Source organism: Poecilia latipinna, unplaced genomic scaffold, assembly GCF_001443285.1.
Source record: "Poecilia latipinna isolate Pla-1442-1.1 unplaced genomic scaffold, P_latipinna-1.0 Scaffold60, whole genome shotgun sequence".
Lineage (NCBI taxonomy): Eukaryota > Metazoa > Chordata > Actinopteri > Cyprinodontiformes > Poeciliidae > Poecilia > Poecilia latipinna.
In genome coordinates, this window is record NW_015112676.1 from 360,197 (window position 1) to 379,493 (window position 19,297).

Here is a 19,297-nt window from a genome sequence, read left to right on the forward strand (position 1 = left end):
TGTTCAGTTTTAACTTTTTCCATCATAAGACTTGGAAAAATGCAACTTTGAAGTTCAAATAGATGCTAAAGAACCTGCTGTATAATGTTTTTTTTAATGTTGTGCTTCATTTGTTTAAAGTCAGAACTCAATTTCATCACACCTGAGTTGAGTTCATTTTAGTTGGAAGTTGAAGAAAGCAGTCCAATTTGCTAATTCATGGGCGCTAGCTAGAATTAGCAATACAAACAAACAACAAGGTATTTCTCTCAGGCTTGTAAATTCAAACACTGAAGGAACAAGTTCAGGGATAAACATTGCACAGTAATTAACATATTGACCATGTTGACCATATAAAATGTGATTGCAGAGGAATTCTGTTTGTCTGAGGGATAAGCACTCTGTACCTTGGTCCAGTCTGTGACAGAGCGTCATCTTAGCCAGCTCCACCTCCGGCCCAGGGTGGTCCAGGACCTGCCTGCACCACCGGAGAGGGCTGAGCGTGCTTTCACTGGGCGGCTTGGCTCTGGGATTCACATACAGCCTGAGACACAGAAGCACTTCAGTCATGTTCTGCAGCCTTCACAGACAACATTTAAATAATCTCACTCGTTGCGGTACTTACTCATTTTACAGAGAAATCCCTCACTACCAAACAGCTCAAAACTGAACACAGTGAGTGCTTTATGTATTTTTTTACTAAATGAAAGAGAGAGAGAGTTTTGAGTTTGGTTCTGTTTGATGCAACAATCTAAAAGGATATCCACGTACATATATTCTTCAAATTCAGCTCAAATCAGCAGCTGCGAGCTTGAACCGACTGGACAGTGACCCCAAACACATTAAAACTAGGTTTTGCTATGATCACCAATATGAAGGAGATGAAATGTCGCAAGCCTCTGTCACTGGACAAATTGATGGGCCATGCTTTACACTTCATGTATGACATTAAATCAACCAAGTTTAATGAGGTCTACCGACTCTGAGAAGAGGATTGGTTAAAAATCCAGCCAGAACTACATCAGAAAATTGATGGACACAGAAGATAATAATGAGCATAAAACGGGACATTTGACCAGATAATAGTGGAGTTGCATGAATCCATCCCCCAAAATAGCAGTTATTTAAATGATTAACATTAATATGGGAATCACATCAACGAAGAACGTATGCAAACCTCCGACCAAAACTGTTACAGAGGAATTTATGAAAAAAATTACAGAAATTTAACGATCTCAAGAAAACAAGAAGACACATCTAAAATGATAAAAGTTGCTTCACTGTTAGCTCTGCTACGCCTTCTCGGCAGAGCGCTAAAATAAATCTAGCAAGGATCTATTCCCGGTCTCTCCAAAGTTGGAGAGCATAAATAAGACAGGAGCGACCTTAAATTCAACAACTAGGCCAGCAGAGCGTTAGAGTGATTTTAAGGTCAGCTTGTCATGCTAGACGGAAAAAAGGTAGGGCAGGAGATGAGCGCCGTACCCCCGTCAGTGCTGCAATCAGCTGTGTGCTACATTTTCCGCATCATCGCATCAGATACATAAAGCTGCTTCAGTAGTCAGCATGTCAGTTCAGCTTGAGAGCGACCCAAGTCAGCAGCAGCGCCGGCGCTCCGCACTAGCTCAGCCTGGGGCTGAACAACCACACACAAAGCCGAGCTGTTTGATCATAGACTGAAGGGGGTCATTGTTTCTAAATCCATCCCAGAACATATGCTGCACCCTAAGATTCAGGTCCATTTTACTGTAGCTTCCTCGTGAAAATAAAAACACTGTTTTTCCAGTGTTTCCGAGTATGATCCATGAGAAGAGTAAACAACATCATCAAAGGAGGCACAAGGAGGAAGAAATCGATTTTGGGGCCATTTTCCGCCAGTCACCCACCAGTCGCCACGGCATTGCTATCATGTCTTAGAAATTCTGCCAAGCTCGATCCTTTGCACTTTTGTGTTAGTCAAGTTGTGGACGAACAATGAATTCTTTAAATTCAAGGGTCTTGGAGGATGTGATCAGTCACATCATATAAATAACAAGATTTTGGTATGAAATGTTTAGGCTCTTGGTAGCGGCAAAGAATTTTTTTTTTTTTTTTTTTGGATTTACAAATCTTTACAGCAGCTTAAGACCAAATGTGTCAATTAATTTCCCTCGTTTGTTTGCAAAACAAACACAAACTGTAGCTTTAAATAATAGTTGTTGACATAGAGACACAGCCATCAAACTCTTCCTGGCCAATGTTAATTTTCAGTTTTCTTTGCCAGTGTTTCTATGGATTGTAACACATAGAAGAGTTCAAAGCCGTTGTGTGATTTTTGATAGCGGCACTAGCTTTGAGTCCACCTAAAAATCTAGGGATGGCAAGACTGTCTCCATCAAAGTCTGACCCTGATGTTATCTGATTTTTATTCAACTCAAAAACGTGCATCAAAGTACAAGGGCTTGGTTGATTAATTTAAAGACTGAACATGGTTATTACGCTTGGCGCATTTAAAGGCCAGAAGGAGATAAAAACCCCATCTGTTTTTCCAGTTTCCAACCTGCCAGTCACTGATGAAGATTGTCTGATTTGGCCAACTGATTGGTGCGTCTCCATCAGACTATTATGATTTCCCCTTGGATGATTTAAAGCAACATGTTTGCAACTTCTTTTCAATCTGAAATAAATGTAAATTCATCATGTTTGATCTTTAGAAAGCGTCAAAATGGATTTCGTAGTCAGCTTACTCTTTAAAAAAACGGTAATTACAAGTATGCAGTTTTGACATATTTCTCAAAGCAAAAGCTTTGTTCACTTGTGCCACGGGCTGGCCCAGACAATAATCAAAAAGAAAATATTAAGTGCAACCGAATGATAATAAAACTCTAGCTTATTGTGTTTTGGTCACAATGCAACAATTGTTGTGTCCCTCACATGTTTTAATCCTGAGTAAACAAAGATCACATGTGGGGTTCCTCAAAGCTCTGTTCTTGAATATTTCATGTTACACCAATAGCTCAGACCGTCTTAATATTCTTTTAATATTTTATTGTAATTTTCTTTCCCTTTGTTCATTTCTCTTATTTTTGCAAATCATGTTGGATCACCTTGTACATGAGGTAAAAATAAAAAAATAAAAATAAACATGTCTTGCCTATTAACGGCTGTGAAACACAAGTGAGACAGAGTTTTTCATATTAATTCATGCAAAGCACAAACATGTGTCTACAATGTCATAAAACAGAGAGGTTACCAGCTATCGGGCTCTCCGACGGGGAGCACGGTGTTCAGGTCCAAAACATCGACCTCGTCCAACACGGTTGTGGCACCGGCAGCGCCGCTGTCCTCCACGGCGGCGCCAGGAGACGCGGAGCTCGGCTGAAAATACGCGAACGGCTCCTCCGCTGGCGCCCGCGGCGCCGAGTAACACGGACGAGTCGGACTCGAAGCGTCATATTTACACGAGAAGCTGTCACTCAGGCACGCCGTGGCCCCGTGCAGACACGACAACGAGGTCTGGAGATGAGGGCCGACGGAGCAATTGTTTACAGCGTTCGCTCTGCTCCGCAATTGTTCATTCTGCTTCTCCAGTTTTCGGACCAGCTCCTGGAGCTTCAGCACCTCCAGCTCCGCGTTGGCGATTTTATTGTTGCCGCTGACGTCCGCCATCCTCTGGGGGTTCAGCACCTCTGCTTCCATTTGCTAACAAGCACATTGAGAGGAGCGGAAAGCACGGCCTGCTGGCAGAGGGTCTCTTTCGATTCAGAGAGGGTGTCCAGATTCCCCCCCTTAAAGCTACTACTCACACACAGACTCACACTGATGCTGCTGCTGCTGGGATGACTGCACAGCCTGCATCTCATTGGTCAGCAGCTTCGAGTTAAATTCCCATCACACCACCACCGAGGAGGTGTTTGTTATAGCCACTCTGAAGACATTTAAAAGCACAGATATGTGCAGTATCTGTGTTTACTGGCATGTTTTGTTTTTGTAGCTTTTTGCTCTGAAATTTGATATTAAACATATTAAAGGAGCCCTGTCTTTGCATTTAACCCATACAGTGACAAACTGCAGCACCATATTACACTTATAATATATTACATTTATTATAGCAGTACATTCGTGAAGACAAAGTTATTTTTCTGACTTACTCTTTTGTTCGGACAGTCGTGTCTGAAATGCAGAAGAACAAACTTGACATTTGTACTGACTAATGTGCAGCTACAGTGTTTCTTTAAATACAACTCCATTGACACCTATTGACGTGTCATGATGCACAACTTAACTATCAAACTTTCCTTCTGCTGTATTATTACTAAAATATTTTTTTTCTGATATTCTAACACCTAATAAAATTATTATTTTTATTATCTTGAGCCATTTCATTTTTTGCTATTCATATATCTTCAACTCAAACATAAATGTGGACCTTAGTCTTTTTAGCCTTATTGGCAAATGTCATGCTTTGACATCTTTAGTCCGACCAACTATTGTCCCCCTTACTGGCCCAAACCTGGTTTGCTTAAGTCTTGGGTCGGCTGGGTAAATTGCCAGTAAAGCAAGTTGATTTTAAATTCTGATATTGACAAAGTTAATAAAAAACAAGTAATGCACTCCAGGTATTTTACAGACATACCAAGTATTGTGACTTTATTGCTCTTTAGGACTGTCTTTCAATTAGCAGTACACACAGTGCTGATCAAATGCTGTTTGCTGTTCCTCTATGTAATATATTCAATTGCAATTAAAAAAATACAAAAACAACATTGCAGAGTGCTCTAATCATTTGAAAGATACATTTAACATACATTGTTGCATTAACTTTATTTGTTCAGTTGCAGGTTTTACAAAGGCAAAGACACCCTTGAATAGGGAATTGCAAACAGATATTCTTCAATTCCCCTCTAACAATAGACAGCCTGACCTTTTACTTGAGATTTTAGCATCCGGTTTAAAACAAAAAACAAAACAAAAAAACACAGTCTTCAGTAATTTAAAATTTTATTTAAGTACAAGTCTTTCTTTTATCATCTTTTTTTTTTGTTCTGTATCATCACGTAATAATTTAGCAGTAAACGTAGACTCAAAGAACAAAGACTTTCAAGAAAAAATGTAAATAACGAAGTTTTTTTTTTATTATTTGCCCTTATTGCACAAAGAAAAAGCCCCCGGCCCTCATTATTGTAGAATATCCTGTCATGTTACTCACAAGAGTCCCCCAAGAAGTGACACATTAAAGAGAGTATAGAAAGAGATATACAGTGTAGAGGTAGAGACAGATGTACTAGTAGATTTCATGCCATGTGTGGTCTGTAGAGTCACATGAAAATGTAATTTACATTATGTAACTGTGATTTTTTTTTTTTTTAAAGCACCCACTTAAAACGTCTTAGTACGACCCTCATCACCCACACCATCAGAATGCAATAATCTGTGAGGAGCTTCTTCAGCGGTGCCATTTTTCTGTCAGGAGGAAAAGAATTGTGTTTATTCACATTTATTGATTGAAGAGCCGAAGAACAACAAAAAAAAGCCAGCAAAGAGATTGTTCATCTACCTCTGGTGTTCTCGAAGCAGTTTTCGCAGTGCACCTTGCGCTTGTAGATCCACATGCTGTCCCCGGCTTTCATGTAGCCCAGAGAGCCGTTGCAGACATCACACTGCCAAAACAAACAGACGCTTAAATGAAGACGGATAATCATGCTTAGCACACAGCGGCCCGGCTGTTGCCTGTTAATGTCTGACATCTTCCGGATAAATGTCGCTAAGCACATTTATGTGGATTCCAAAGCTGCGCGGAGGGGAGGATGCCAGAGGAGGACTTCGGTGATCTATTTCAGATATTTTACATGTATTGACAGGAAGCGTTTTGGATTTCTGTGCAGCCTCTCTGTGCTGCGTGCAAACCTATCGAAACCCAGTATTGACGGAGACTTGCAAAAGTAGCTATGACCCCTCACATTTGTACACATTTTGACACATCGCAACCACAAACGTCAGGAACAATGCCTAGAAATAAAGTGTGAAGTGGGAGGGAAAAACGTTTCAACTCTTTTTCATCCAACCTGTCATCGACTTCGACCAACTTCCTTGTTCATGCTGGAGAAAAGCATTACAATATTTACTCTCTTTGAGTATGCAGTCAAATAGTTGGACTCTGTTTAATAACTAAGGGATCTCTGGAGAAATTGTGTTGCATTGCAATTTATTGAGGGGTACCATAATGAGGGGGGTTGAATAAAACTGGAAGCTGCTGTTGTCTGATCAGATTGGTTTTTTTTTATGTGAAAATTCTCAGTTATGCACCACTCCGCGTTGATCTGTCACACAACATTCCCATAAAAACACATTGCCGTTTGTGGTTGTAAGATCATATAATGGGGGAACGGGTTTAAGTTGATGAAAAAAAGTTGCATGTTGAAACTGCAGGTCTCACTTTGAAGCAGGTGGCGTGGCAGTTGATCTTCATGTCGTCCAGGACCATCTTGGCGTCTCCAGTGAAGGGCTTTCGGCAGGTGGTGCACAGGTCCTTCTCCAGCACAGGCCTGTTTCAAACAAGACACCATCGCCGTTTAAAACATGGTAGTTAAACTTCAATTTTGTAAAAAGTCCATCAGCAAGTCTCCTCGCATCACTTATCCTTGACCTCGCCCTGTCATGAAATCTCATTGCTAGTGAAAGTCTTTTAACCCAACAGCCAGCTTAAAGGATTTGCAATGATATGCCAAGAAATTCAGCCAACATAAATCCAGTGGTTCTTAGAGCTCAACTCATTTGGCGACCCCTAAGTGGTACTTAATATTTTAGATAAATTAATTGCAATTATGTAAAAGATCCTCAACAATTTTCTACGAAGACGTTTTGAACCTGTCAAAATGGTGAAACGCTGCTTTGGTGGACACTTTCTCTGCCTCAAACGATTGTTGGATGGGGGCCTTTAAGCGTTAACCTTGGCTTGCCTAGCAACGCCGTAACTAACGGGTCGCAGTTTATTTAATGTCGCCCTTGTCTGCCTCAAATTCAAACATTCTTCTCAGACTTGAAAATTCATGTCATGTGCTTAGCGGCTATAGTGATGAGCACGGTAAACTTGAGAAACGATTTGCGTCAGCATGTTGGTGAGACACAAATCCACTGCTGACTTTGGCATTTAGCATTTTGCCGTTTCTTTGGGCTACATATTTCATAATCAAGAGATGCTGGCGGTGTTCTTTTCCTACCTGTCAGGGGACTGATAAACACTCTTCGTGGAAGACTTGGAGTAGATCGGATCTGACAGGATGTCATCTGACAAGCTGTGAGAGTTTTAAAAAAAAAAAAAAGAGTGTTTTCGCTGTTAATCTGATGACTTGCACCCAATTCCCATCAAGCATCGGCTGAGATCATTTCATACCTGCTGCTCTTGTATGATGTGGAGCTGTAGAGCGAGGGGCTGTTGAGGCTGCTGTACTCATAGCTGCAAGAAGACAGAACCAGAGACACATTTTTACCTTTTCTGTTGCACTTATTCTTTACCGAGCGATTGTTGTCCACTTCCTCTGGCACCCACCTGGAGTCTGGTCTGGAGTAGGAGTAGGATTTATAGTCGCTGCTGCGTTTGTGCAAACAGAGAAAGGATTAAAGACAACAGAAACACCACACGTATGTTTTATTGCAGTAGATAACATGAGATACTGACCTGTACGAGCTGGTGGGAGAGTAGGGAGTATCGTCAATGTTTGAGCTGTAGCTGATCATCAAAAAATAAAAAATAAAAAAAAGTTAAGACATTATTTGGATGCAGTAAAAATATATATATTTTATTTTACTTGTATTAATACAACAAAGGAAATTTTGTGCATTGTTATAGGTTTTAGAGTTGCTTTCTTTTCTCACCTGACGCTGCGTGTGGATGACGGTGTTGATGGGGTTTCGTCTCTGAAAAAAAAAAAAAATAGAAAAAAATGTCAGAAAATATGTCTTTGTCCAATGCTAAAAAGAAATGAAAGAACCGCTCACTCTTTTTTGGTGTTGACTGTGATAATGTCCTTCACCGTTTTGCTTGAACTGTTGAGAGGATGAACATTTAATGTTTTACCAACGTAATAAAAAAACAAAAGCTGACCTGTTTTATTCATTTATTGACTGAGACGTCTCACCTGACAGGAGATGTGATGGCTTTCGGCAGGAGGGTGTCATAGAGGTCATCCGCGGGCCTGTTAAAACAATGACATCATCACAGCTGCAGTTCAGACACTGCGATGGCGTGCTACATAAAAATGGAGGACAGGTTTCAGCTTACGTTGAGGAGGACTTTACAGTGACTGTTTTTGTTGGTGTTGTTTTGGGGTCATCTCTTGAAATCAAAATGAGAAAAAAAAAAAAAATTTAAATAGTGTTCCTGGCTTAATAAACACTAATATTAATATTGTTATTAATAGTTATAGTATATACAATATATTCACTTTTGATGTTTAAATACACTCTTTGAATCAGATTAACTCACACAGTGTTGGAGCTCTTCACCGTCACAGGCTCACTGCTGGACACAGTTGTTTTTTTACTGTAACAAAGAAAATATTCCAATAACTGGTCAGATGAAACTATAAAAAAATGTCCCAGCTCATCATGGCATTGCTGGGATTTAAGCAGCTTGTATTCAAGAACGTTGAAATGTGCAGTACAGAAAAACCTGCTACCTGTCTCCATCCTTGATAGCACTGGGAATCAGAGTGTCATAGAGTTTGTCCTCAGCACTACAAGAAAGAATAAATACAAGATAATTAATTTACCAGTAGTGCACCACACTGTTGTTTCTTTTTATCTATTTATGCAACAGGAATATAAAGAGGAAATGTTTTAACTTTTGCAGTGCAGCTTCCAATGTGGCAACAAATTCACATCACATTTCACAGACACTTAAATGCATATTTAAAGAATGTTTAAGCCTCCAAACCTTAAAAGCTTTAAAAACTGAAGTAAGTCTCTGAAACGATTCATTACCAAACTGTCTTTCTTTATTATAAAAATGAACATTTCCTGAAAAGCCCATTAGTTGTGATGCTGGCTCTGTGGCTGTACAGAGCAGTAACACACTCAGCAAGGACACTGCACCCTCACACATCCACTGTTCACACACCTACAGACCAGCTGAGCATCGAATTAGCCTACTTTTCTTTTTTTTTTTTTTTCAACAGAAGATGAAAAATGCATTATGTAAGGTCTAATCAGAGGGAGTTTTAACCAGAGATGCAGTAAATCTGTGGGAAATATATTTGCCAGTTTGCGTTTGGATTTTTGTGCAAACATTTCACCTTGGTTGTTTTTCGTTTAGCTTCGTCTTCAAATGAAGACAAATACATTCATGGTCGATGAAAATTGCATTCCTTGTAGCAGATTGCTGTTAATTTAGAGACTTAAAATGAGCTTTTCTTTAAGTATATGATAGGAACAAATTAGTTTTGTTTTATTTCAACTTTACTAAAATATTTGCAGAAACCAGCCATTATTTGTTGTTTTCAGGTTTATAAATCTGTAAAGGTGTGTGCTATTTTGGTGCCCATCTTACATCGCATCGCTGCTGCTTTTCGCCGTCACAGTCTCACTGCTGCTGTCCACTTTCTTTGTCTTTGTCTTTGTCTTTGTCTTTGTGCTGGTTGTGCTGCTGATACATTAATGGGATGTTTGAGAATTAGAATATCAATCAGGTTCTTTTTTTGTTGTTGCTTTGTTTTTATTTATTTGTTTTTTATATTTTTAATGACTGAGATGTTTCACCTGTCGGGAGATTTGATCGGATCAGGCAGGAGGGAGTCGTACAACTTGTCTTCAGCCCTGTAGAAACAACAGCATAATGTATTCATGAAGTGGATTATGACATATAGAATCAATCGTCTCTCATAATCACTTAACCATATGCTGTGGCTTTCATGTGTATTTATTATACTATAATATAATGTAATGTAATAGAATAGAATAGAATAGAATAGAATAGAATAGAATAGAATAGAATAGAATAGAATAGAATATTGCACTGCATTGTAGTATTGTATTGCATTGTATTGCAATACATTGTATTGCGTTTCATTGTACTGCAACATGTCTGACCATATTGATCTGATACTGGTGAGATCACATAATATTGTATACTGTCACACTGCAGAGTACTGCATTCCATCATCTGTTATATCATAAAGAATATGATCATATTGCATCAGATTGTTTAGGATCACATAGTGTGGTACATCTTATCACAATTTATTAGATCTTATTGTATCACATCGTAACGTATCGTATTATATTGCGTTGCACTGCATCACATCATGTCGTATATCCTAGCATATTGTCTAGAATTGCATGGCACCTATTATTTTATTCTATAGTTTTGTTTGACTTTGCAGTGTATTGTGTTGTGTCATTGTATTTTTCTGAGGTGAAACAGCGGCACCTGACATGAAATTATTGCAGGTTAAGGTCAGCGGTTTGATGACACTCTCAAAGGATGGGGTCAAACTTACATTGCATCACTGCTACTTTTCACCGTCACAGTCTCAGTTGTGGTCACAGTTGTTTTGCTACAAAGGAGGGGGAAAAAAACATCATAATGAGCATAAACGCAAACGCTCCTGTGTATCAAAGCGCATTTGCTGTAACTTTAGGCTTGGTGAATGGAAATATCACCTGTCTTTAGTTGGGGAGTCGTCCTTCAAAGGTGATTGGGTCAGTGAGTTGTAAAGTTGGTCTTCCGCTCTGCGTGGAAAAATATTAAAGGTAAAATGTTTTTATACAAATTAGTACATATTATAGTAACAGGGCAATTTAATATGTTTAAATCTTACCCCTTAGTGGTGGGAATAGTCGGTTTTGTTGTCTTGGTAGGCGAGTAGCTTGAGTACTGTGAACTAGATGTGAGAACACGACAAGTGACCTTCATTTTCAGTTTCAAAAGTATCTTGTATGCACAGATTGTGTATAGAAGATATACTAAAAAAACAGTTTTTTTACAATTTTCTCTTTTTTTTAATGATATAATCTGTCTGCTAAGAAACTTTAAATTAATCTTTTGAAGAACAAATTTGACAAGGAGTCAATTTGCAGCTCTTAAAACACGCATAAATGGTAATTCCACTGACAATTAGCAGTTTGTGGCAGGAGATTTCTAAAATGGTTCAATGAAAATAAATTAATAAAAACAGGATAGAAGTATAAATAACCAATAACAAAATGTAAACCTCATATTACACTATAGTTTAGCTCTAGTCAATGTATTTCTTGCGTCAATGGTTAGATTGATTCTTACTCTTTGCTTGAGGATTTGACACGCTCCATGAACGTCTCAGTTTTATTGGGTGTTTTGGTCACAGGAGACCTGCAAGGAGACAAAAATGGAAAAAGTCTCCATAATGAGAAAATAGTTATGACATAGATATAACATAATGATGAAACACATCATGCGGTTTCAGAGTATTGATATTTTATTCCCTACTTGACACTTTGGGTGGTAGTGACGGTGGCCTCAGTTGTCCCGTCCTTAGTCACCTTTGTGCTTTTAGTGCTAAAAGAGTGGGGGAGAAAAAGGCAATAAATAAAATAGTTCTTTACTGCATTTTCCTATATGTCTATGTTACAATCTCACAATCTTTGTGATATACAAGAGCAGTGCTTACGTGCTGGACGTTTCTGTCTTCGCACCGGAAGTTCTAGTGAAGCAGAAAGTGAATTATACCAAACAGCATTTGCATATCTACATGAAACATCACATGCATACGTAGTGTGTATGTTCATTCACACACTATAAATGGTGTATATATGCATAAAATGGGCTCAGATATGAAAATGTACCTTTTTGAGTAGTAAGACGGTTTCCTGCCAGTAGAAGAAAAGCATGTTTTAGTCATGGGTTAGGTAATGATATAAATACAGTAGAATTATGTATTTACCACTACTACTATTGCTACTACTATTAATAAAAAAATTAAATAATTAAATAAACAAATAAAAAAATAAATAAAAAAATAAATAAATAATAATAATAATGGCACTAACATGGTTTTCAGGTCATCTGTGCTTCCACTGAACCTGCAATGAGAGAACTCAGACGTTAAGGCTCTTGTTGTAGTCTATGTATGAATTGATAAAGTTGTGGTATTATATATTTTCCAGGCACATGATGCAATTTTATAGCACAAGTAAGTAACTGTGTAACCTCCAGTTGTGATAAATAATTTTTGTATATATCAAACTTTACATCTTTGCAAGACTTTGCAATTTGATGCCTTGAAATTAGATGTTTGTCTCTATAAGAAGCTCAATGTCCCTCTGACACCTGCTCTCAGCAACATTCCTCCATTATAATGTTTATGACCATTTGCAGGAGCATTAGTCTGAGAAGTAGCTCTCGTATAACGAGCTCCGCAGACTCGCACTTCCACCAGGTGTTTGTAATCACTGCTGCCGCTAGTCTGGAGGAGCTGAGTGGCTCGGCTGGAGACTGCAGCTCCAAGTAGGAGGTTTGTGGAAAGAGGCAGGGCTTTGTCAGAGCAGGTGTTTTGCCGAACGAATGTCTCCCAATGGGAGATTCGAGGATTTCTCAAACGTGCATAAAATAAAATAAAAATCAAATCAACACTCAAGGTATGTTTCTGATGAGGGAGAAACATTGTTATGATATAATACAATGATGTAAAGCTCAAAAAAAGTTGATTTTACACACTAACCCCTACCTTTAATCTTAAAAACCTTTTAGCACACTAAAAGTGCTATTACCTCTTGGAGAGAGCTTGGACAGATGAGGATGAGCTTGTTTTAGTTGTTCTTGTTGACTTGGGTTCTGGGGTACTGTGTAAAAGATAAAGACAATATGCATTATTTAAAAAGAGATTAATGACACAAATGACCATGAGATGTAGTCCTTTTCACTTGATACTTTGATTGAGATGGAGATTTATGTTTGTTTTACCTATCAGTGGTATCAGTGTTATTCACTCGACTCAGGACACTTTTACCAAAGTTTGGGTCTCGGCTGTGAGAGAGGAAAGAGAAATCATTCATCCGTGCAGTTATGAGTCAACGCTGTGACTCGCAAAAGGAATGCGAGTGTGTCTGAAGGTGCGCTTGGTACAGGTAACTCTTGTCTGTCCAGCCAATCCTAAAGGGTGTGAGCCGGCTTGCCTTCGGTATCTGTACACTTACTCGACGGGCTCGTCTTCGTCATCAGTTTTTCGGATCCAGCTGTTGTCCTTCAGCAGAGAGGTTTTCTTCTTGCTGTCATCGAGCGCTTTGGTCTTGGCTGCAAACAAACAAAATGGATCATTCAGGCCCTCTGTATATTTAAATACGTCTTATGTCCATGTAAAGCTTAATGTGAAAAAAGTTAAAACGGAGTGAAAACTTGGTGCACATTTGTATTTTTTCATTTTATTTACTACCATTTTCATTAAGTATCAGTTTCATAGTATGCCAAGGTTTCAAAACACACACAAAAAAAATCCATAAATCATTTTTCAGTTGAAAGTCTTTTTCATGAGATGCCAGACCAAGCAAAAATGATGCCATGCTGACCGTCCCCCACTTGTTTCTAAGCACTGCAGGCCAGCTGGCAGTGCTTAATTAAGGCTGTGTTGTTTACAAGGTCAACAGACTCAGTTTGGAAATATTTCTGGCTTGGAAAAACACAGTCATGAAATGCAGTCTAGAAGAGCCCCACCTTTCACCTGTTTTAAAGTAAGCCTGTTTTGACACTACTGTTGCTAAGATACGAGCGGCATTTCTGTGGTAGAGCCAACTACATGCTAACTTCCTTAACAGCTAATATTAACATGTCGTAGAGCAAAAAGGTATAACGTTCAGTGCAATGCACTTCAAAACTATGACTGAATTATGTGGGTGCTATACAGTTTTTAAACCAAAATAACAATATATACATATACATACAGAGCTCTGGGGAAAAATGTAAAAATTAAATTGATCAGTTTGTCAGATTTTACATTTTACATGTATATGTTTTAGTAAAATAAACATTGTTCTTTTATTCTATGACCTACTGACAACATGTCTCCGAAATTCCAAGTAAGAAGTTTGTATTTAGTTGCAGAAAATGAGAAATGGTCAAAATAATGAACAACAACAATATCACAATATGAAAACCCGGTTTTGTATTTAATCTTGTTTTCTTTGTCTACTTTTAAAATTGGTTTGATGATCTTAAACAGCTGAGTGACAAAAAAAAAGAAGCAAGAACAACAGAAATGTGCGCGGGGCAAACATTTCACATAGCATAGAGTATGATTTTCTAGATGTTGTCAGTAATTATGTGACACAACAGTTTCAATGATTCTGTTGTTATTCGTAATAATGTAAATACTTACAAGTTGAGTAGGAGCTCATTTTGGACTCTCACCTGAAAATGACAGAGGAAAATAGAGCACATTAAACGGACGCTAGGTGGCACTGCAGCCTAAGAATGTAATGTGAGGCGGCTTGCTGAAGCTCAGCATGAACTGAGTGAACCTAAGAACTCCGATCTGAAATTACTCATTCTTTGCTTCTGCATACTTCTCATTTTCCTTCGTTCTGAGCGTTTTATGAGCAGCTTACATTAATGACGCTGTCGGGTTTGTCGCTGCACCTTCGGTCCATGCTCAGTGATTGAGCCATAAACTGGTTTGTCTTGATCTATGCCCACATGTAGACACACCCACCCTCCACAACACTCCTTCTCCAAACACACCATTGTCAGCAAAACAAGAGGGGCATACAGTAACATGCCAGAAAATGCTATTGAGAAAGAATCAGAAGGCAGATATAAGCAAGTGAAATTATTAGTAATGCAGTCCAGAAGCAGTATTTTGTAAGAGGTTTCTGTACTCTACAATGTGCGTGTTTTTGAGGGAATCACAAACAGTTGAAGCCAAAACAACAACAAAAAAATCTTTACAATAAAAAACAAAAATTAGGATGCAGTTCGTACAGCTCAGCTCATTAACATGAATTTTCGTGCTTATTTTCCTTCATTTAACCCCTTTTCTATTAATATCGCACAAAGCAGCAGGATTAATTCAGTGCTTTCACTCTACAGGACGAAAACGGTTTGCTGTTTTACTGCATCAGCCAGAGCAAGAATAGTTTTCACTGCTAGAGAAATAACTATCACTTTGTGTGCGTCATCTGAATTGTTTCAGAGTGTCACGTCTGCTTCTAGCGACGAGGATTCATTCATCGAAAGGGAAATCATTCAATGAGCGGGACACAAACTAAAACTGCTTTCACTTAAAGATTTTTTTTTTTAGCATCTTGAAGGTATCAGTCGAAGGAAAAGTATGCTGCTCTTAAAACTGATAGGATGATATATATATACTTTTTCCCCCATGGAAAAAGTGTCTGGGTGGCAGAAAATTTTTTTTAAATTGTTTGGCAAACATGTTCAGCAAAACTGCAAATCGACACTGAGTTTAGGCCCCTTTGCCTTATTCTTTATCTTTAGAACATGTTAAATAAAATAACTTGTATTTTTCTTTTAAAGTTTTGAGGGTTAAAATTTTTTTTTTTTTTTCAGTGATCACAACCCCCCCTCCATCCCAACCCCCGTAAATAATAAAAATAAAAATGACATAATCACTGAGGGAAAAGTTATGACAGAAAATATGATGCATACCTCTGGAGATGGCTCTGTTCCTGGGGTTTGAAAGGTAAAATCCTCACTGTGGCTGAGGTCTGAATACCTGTCTATCACTCTTCTCGGCACAGTCACACCTTTGTCATTCCTTCTGCTTTTAACCTCAAGGGGAGGCCACCCTTTGGGAGTGGCCTCGCAGAGGACTCAGAGAAACTGTCTTCCTCTTTTCATGTCGCTCTACATGTTTCTTCCTCCATCGTCATCGTTTCCCTCTTAATTATTCGTTTCTGAGTGCAGGCTGAGCTTTAAAGGAACTGGGTGGAGTGCTGAAATACCTGCTCCTCAGCTTTGGTGTTGAAGTAGGTCTTTCTCGCATAGTCTGGAACTAATCAGCTCTATTAAACCCTGACCTCTGGAGCATTTTAATCACAGTTTGTGGACATAAAGTGAGCAGAGTGATCTCAGTAGGCCATTCTGCAACATGATTACTCACCAGTGTCTTGCCGGAGTTGGTCTTTTACTGCGTTATAGCTGAGACGAGACTTTGTACTTTACTCGTGCTGATAAAAGTACTACAGTGTTCGTTATAATTAGCTGGGAACTCCACAAAAGTGGCCTTCGAGGAAGAGTGGCACAAATAAAGCAGTGGACAGTTTACACCGTAAACACGTAGATGAACGTGCTCTCCTCCAAACGTGGACCTTGTGGGTTACGTCGAAAGACACGATACGTGAAGTTAAAGTACCAGATTTCTCCCCTGAACATGTCAACCCCGTAATGAATTATAGTAGTGGCTGCATCATGCTGTGGGGATGCTTTTCTTCAGCAGGGAAGCTAATCGGAACCAGTGGGAGGACGGATGGAGCTAAATGGAAGAAAAGCAGTGAAAGGATGGACAACAGGCTGAAACATACAGCCGGAGCAGGGTGTGATTACTTTAGCAACGCTTCTTTCTTAGTTCCAACAAATACAATATCTGGCTTAGATTTGAGACAGTGAAGAGCAGATCTCAGTGAACCCAGAAGTTCAAAATCTCCCTCCATGGTACACGATGCACCATGCAAGTGTGATGTGATCATTTTCGGACTGGCTCCTTATCAGGGGCACCAATATCAGTCTGAAAAAGCTCATCCTTTGAGCAAGTGAGAAATGTGCCATTGGGTGTGCCATGTTCTGGGTGATCAGAGGTATGGCAGGTGCGCAGTCACTTTCATACCTGGCTTGGGTGTAACTGCATGTCTCTGATAGATTAACCCCTCCCAGTCACTGACGGTGAAGGAGGAATGCAGACGGGCCCAGAATGACAGAACAATAGAGGTGAGTATCCAAAGACAGTTGAGACCTATTTTTTTTGTTGTTGTTGTTAATTCTGGACAATTATCGGTGTCCAGTTGTGAAAGAAAAACTCCACACTTTTTATTCTAAGCGCTTTTGGATTTTAGGCTTTATAAAATCCAAAGATCTACTTGTAGGCTCTCACATGTGTTTTTACTCTGCATTGCATATCAAAGCCATCCCCAAAGATTAGTAACATTGATTACTTTGTCACTATAAACCCTGAGTTGCTCAGGACCTGTAGTGACGACAACACTTATAGCAAAACTCAGAGTGAAAGCTAAATAAATGTTAATCCAACTCACTGGTAACAGATTTTTCTCTCAAAAACTCACAGGTACTCCGAAAATTAAAGTTTTTAATTGTTTAAATTCCAAACTTGTAATTTAAACAGCTATTTGTTTAAATTAATCATAATAGCCAATTAAAAACATGTGAAACACATATCTTTATTTTAATTGGAGTCAAGCAAGAGATGGCCCTTTTAATGTCAAAATATCCATAATCATTCAAGATATGTGCTAAAGAAACACATTTGAACATTATATTAAATGCTATAAAACGAAAATAATAAATATTTGTGAAATCACAATGTCTGACAATGTATTTTTAATACGTGTTTTTCGCCACAGAATGAGTCAAACATTTTTAGCAAACCCACTTCTACACAAAACTTTTCATCTCTATTAAGCCATTTCCACTGGTCCAGGTTCCCTCCAAATGGGTCACTGAACACGCCACACTGCCCTCTACTGGCGAATATATCTAGCTCAAGTTAAATACTTGAAGATCCAGGTATGCATCCAGGTTTCTGAGTATAAATAAACACAGACCCTGCCATAGGAAGACTTTTGCAATATTCATTCAAATGTTCAGAGGTTTCTGTTACTGAAATGTATTGTGTATTTTCTGAGACTTACAGGAAACAATCTTCCTTTTTCTGGAATTTCTTTTTAAATCCAGAAAACGATGTGAAGCTTAAACAAAATATCACAATGTGATGCTTATAACTTGGAGCGTTTGTTGTCTCCTGGCTGGTCAGACTTTCGAAGCTCCTCCAGAGAATTTCTTTTAAAGATAACTTTTTTTTTATTGTAGTTTCTACAGCTCTGTATTAAATCTAACATTTTTGTAACTAAGGCATATGTGCTTTAGAAGAGTCTTATTTTTACAGGAACAAATCTTGAGTGGTTTTCACTGGCTGATGCAGCATTGTTCTAAAGTGTATTTTATCCTGACAGCTCGACATTCACACCTATTGGTCTGATCAGAAGTTTACATCTACCCAGTATGGATATGAATATCATGTAAACTGTGGTCTTTAATGATGAATTTGAACCATTCATTAATTCAGACTTGGGCTCCAAAATTTTTTTTTTTTTTTTTTTTTTTTTTGTATGAAGCATTAAAAGATTAAAAGACATGTTGGTGCGCTTCGAATCATTGTTTTGCAGCCCTATCAATTTTCATACTAATGTTAGCCTAAATCTGATATAGAAATGTCATGAAATGAGTCTTAGAAGCTCGAAATAAGTTTTAAAGTGTGTGTTTGACATGTTCCTAATGCATATAGAAGTGATGGTGAACATAACTGATGCACGTTTAAAAATAGTAAAAGGTGGCCAGTTTGTAATAATTAAATAAATGTCTTTCGTTGACAGATTGTTTATTTGGGCAGTTGATTGAGGGCTCTTGAACTACGATGCATTTTGAAATGTGAGAACAAATAATGATAACAGCAGACTGCAAAACTGAGATAAGTGTGTACAACAAGTAGCGCGCTGTGGGTTTTCCATCCGACCCGTTTTGTAAATCTGTCTGTAAATCCTTTGTCATATTTGCCATATTCTTCTGTGCTGTCTAGTCTGTGGCATTATCTTGGCCTAGATAATCTTCTTCCTCCTCCTTGATGGAACAAGAGAGAGAGAGATGATACAAGCAGGGGTTGGATCAATGGACTCCTCATGTGGATGTGTGTTCAGATTGCACAAACAGAAGCAAATCGTTCCTTCTATTTAAGGATTAACCGGAAATTACTCTTCAGGGATTCTGTTTGTCACATGTTTCTAAGATTAAAAACTCAAGAAGACTGTTCCTTCATTTCTTAATCATCAGTGCTACACGCTGCTACTGACGCCGATCGCCACCGAATGCTTCCTGGGTTGCTATGAAAAGAGACAGTATAGATGGACTTCTCCCCTTGTCATTGGGCCGATGCAATGCCTCGCAGCCAATAAAACAACACAAGCGGCCGCATGCATCTCCGTCCCTCTCCCTGCCTCAGCAAAAGTGAATGTATGCTAAGTTATAAGCCTTCACTGCAACCTCCTTCCCCCAACCCCCCCCCCCCAAAAAAAAAAAAAAAAAAAAAAAAAAAAAAAAGAAGAAAAAACCCCCCGAAAAAAAGAAAAA

The 19,297-nt window shown here is 38.7% G+C and overlaps 2 protein-coding genes across 5 annotated transcripts in view; both read right to left on the reverse strand.

Moving 5' to 3' along the window:
* Positions 1-3,879, reverse strand: part of slain1a (SLAIN motif family, member 1a) — a 23,851-nt gene extending 19,972 nt beyond the window's left edge. Inside the window, exons 1-2 of the mRNA XM_015056688.1 lie at positions 3,212-3,879; positions 387-523 (exon numbers count right to left, since the gene is read on the reverse strand). Coding sequence (XP_014912174.1) covers positions 387-523; positions 3,212-3,657 — 583 coding nt within the window. The 5' untranslated portion in view covers positions 3,658-3,879. The remainder of the gene's footprint in view (positions 1-386; positions 524-3,211) is intronic.
* Positions 3,880-4,524: 645 nt separating this feature from the next.
* On the reverse strand, positions 4,525-15,782 carry scel (sciellin). 4 transcript variants are annotated; one of them, XM_015056709.1, is made up of 28 exons: positions 15,590-15,782; positions 14,304-14,335; positions 13,129-13,225; positions 12,896-12,958; positions 12,703-12,774; positions 11,983-12,015; positions 11,779-11,802; positions 11,604-11,636; positions 11,423-11,491; positions 11,237-11,305; positions 10,776-10,838; positions 10,618-10,686; positions 10,455-10,511; positions 9,715-9,771; positions 9,506-9,601; positions 8,637-8,693; positions 8,444-8,500; positions 8,240-8,293; positions 8,097-8,153; positions 7,957-8,004; positions 7,834-7,875; positions 7,637-7,687; positions 7,508-7,546; positions 7,352-7,414; positions 7,179-7,262; positions 6,395-6,503; positions 5,516-5,618; positions 4,525-5,421 (listed from the first exon to the last, which is right to left on the reverse strand). In XM_015056709.1, the coding sequence occupies exons 2-28, from the start codon at positions 14,320-14,322 to the stop codon at positions 5,405-5,407; spliced, it is 1,602 nt and encodes a 533-aa protein (XP_014912195.1). In that variant the 5' UTR covers positions 14,323-14,335; positions 15,590-15,782; the 3' UTR covers positions 4,525-5,404. The 4 variants fall into 4 exon arrangements, with proteins under 4 accessions (XP_014912195.1, XP_014912196.1, XP_014912194.1 ...); XM_015056710.1 differs by having other exon boundaries at positions 7,179-7,253; positions 7,508-7,549; positions 15,590-15,781; XM_015056708.1 differs by having other exon boundaries at positions 7,508-7,549; positions 9,506-9,598; positions 15,590-15,779.
* Positions 15,783-19,297: the final 3,515 nt, after the last annotated feature.

What these genes read in the sequence shown, in the direction of transcription:
- scel (XM_015056701.1), bottom strand. An exon ending in GACTCCCCAACTAAAGACAG is followed by an intron (nt 10,512 to 10,617) that starts GTGATATTTCCA and finishes CCTCCTTTGTAG; the next exon opens with CAAAACAACTGTGACCACAA. An exon ending in AAAAGCAGCAGCGATGCGAT is followed by an intron (nt 8,694 to 9,505) that starts GTAAGATGGGCA and finishes TCTTTCTTGTAG; the next exon opens with TGCTGAGGACAAACTCTATG.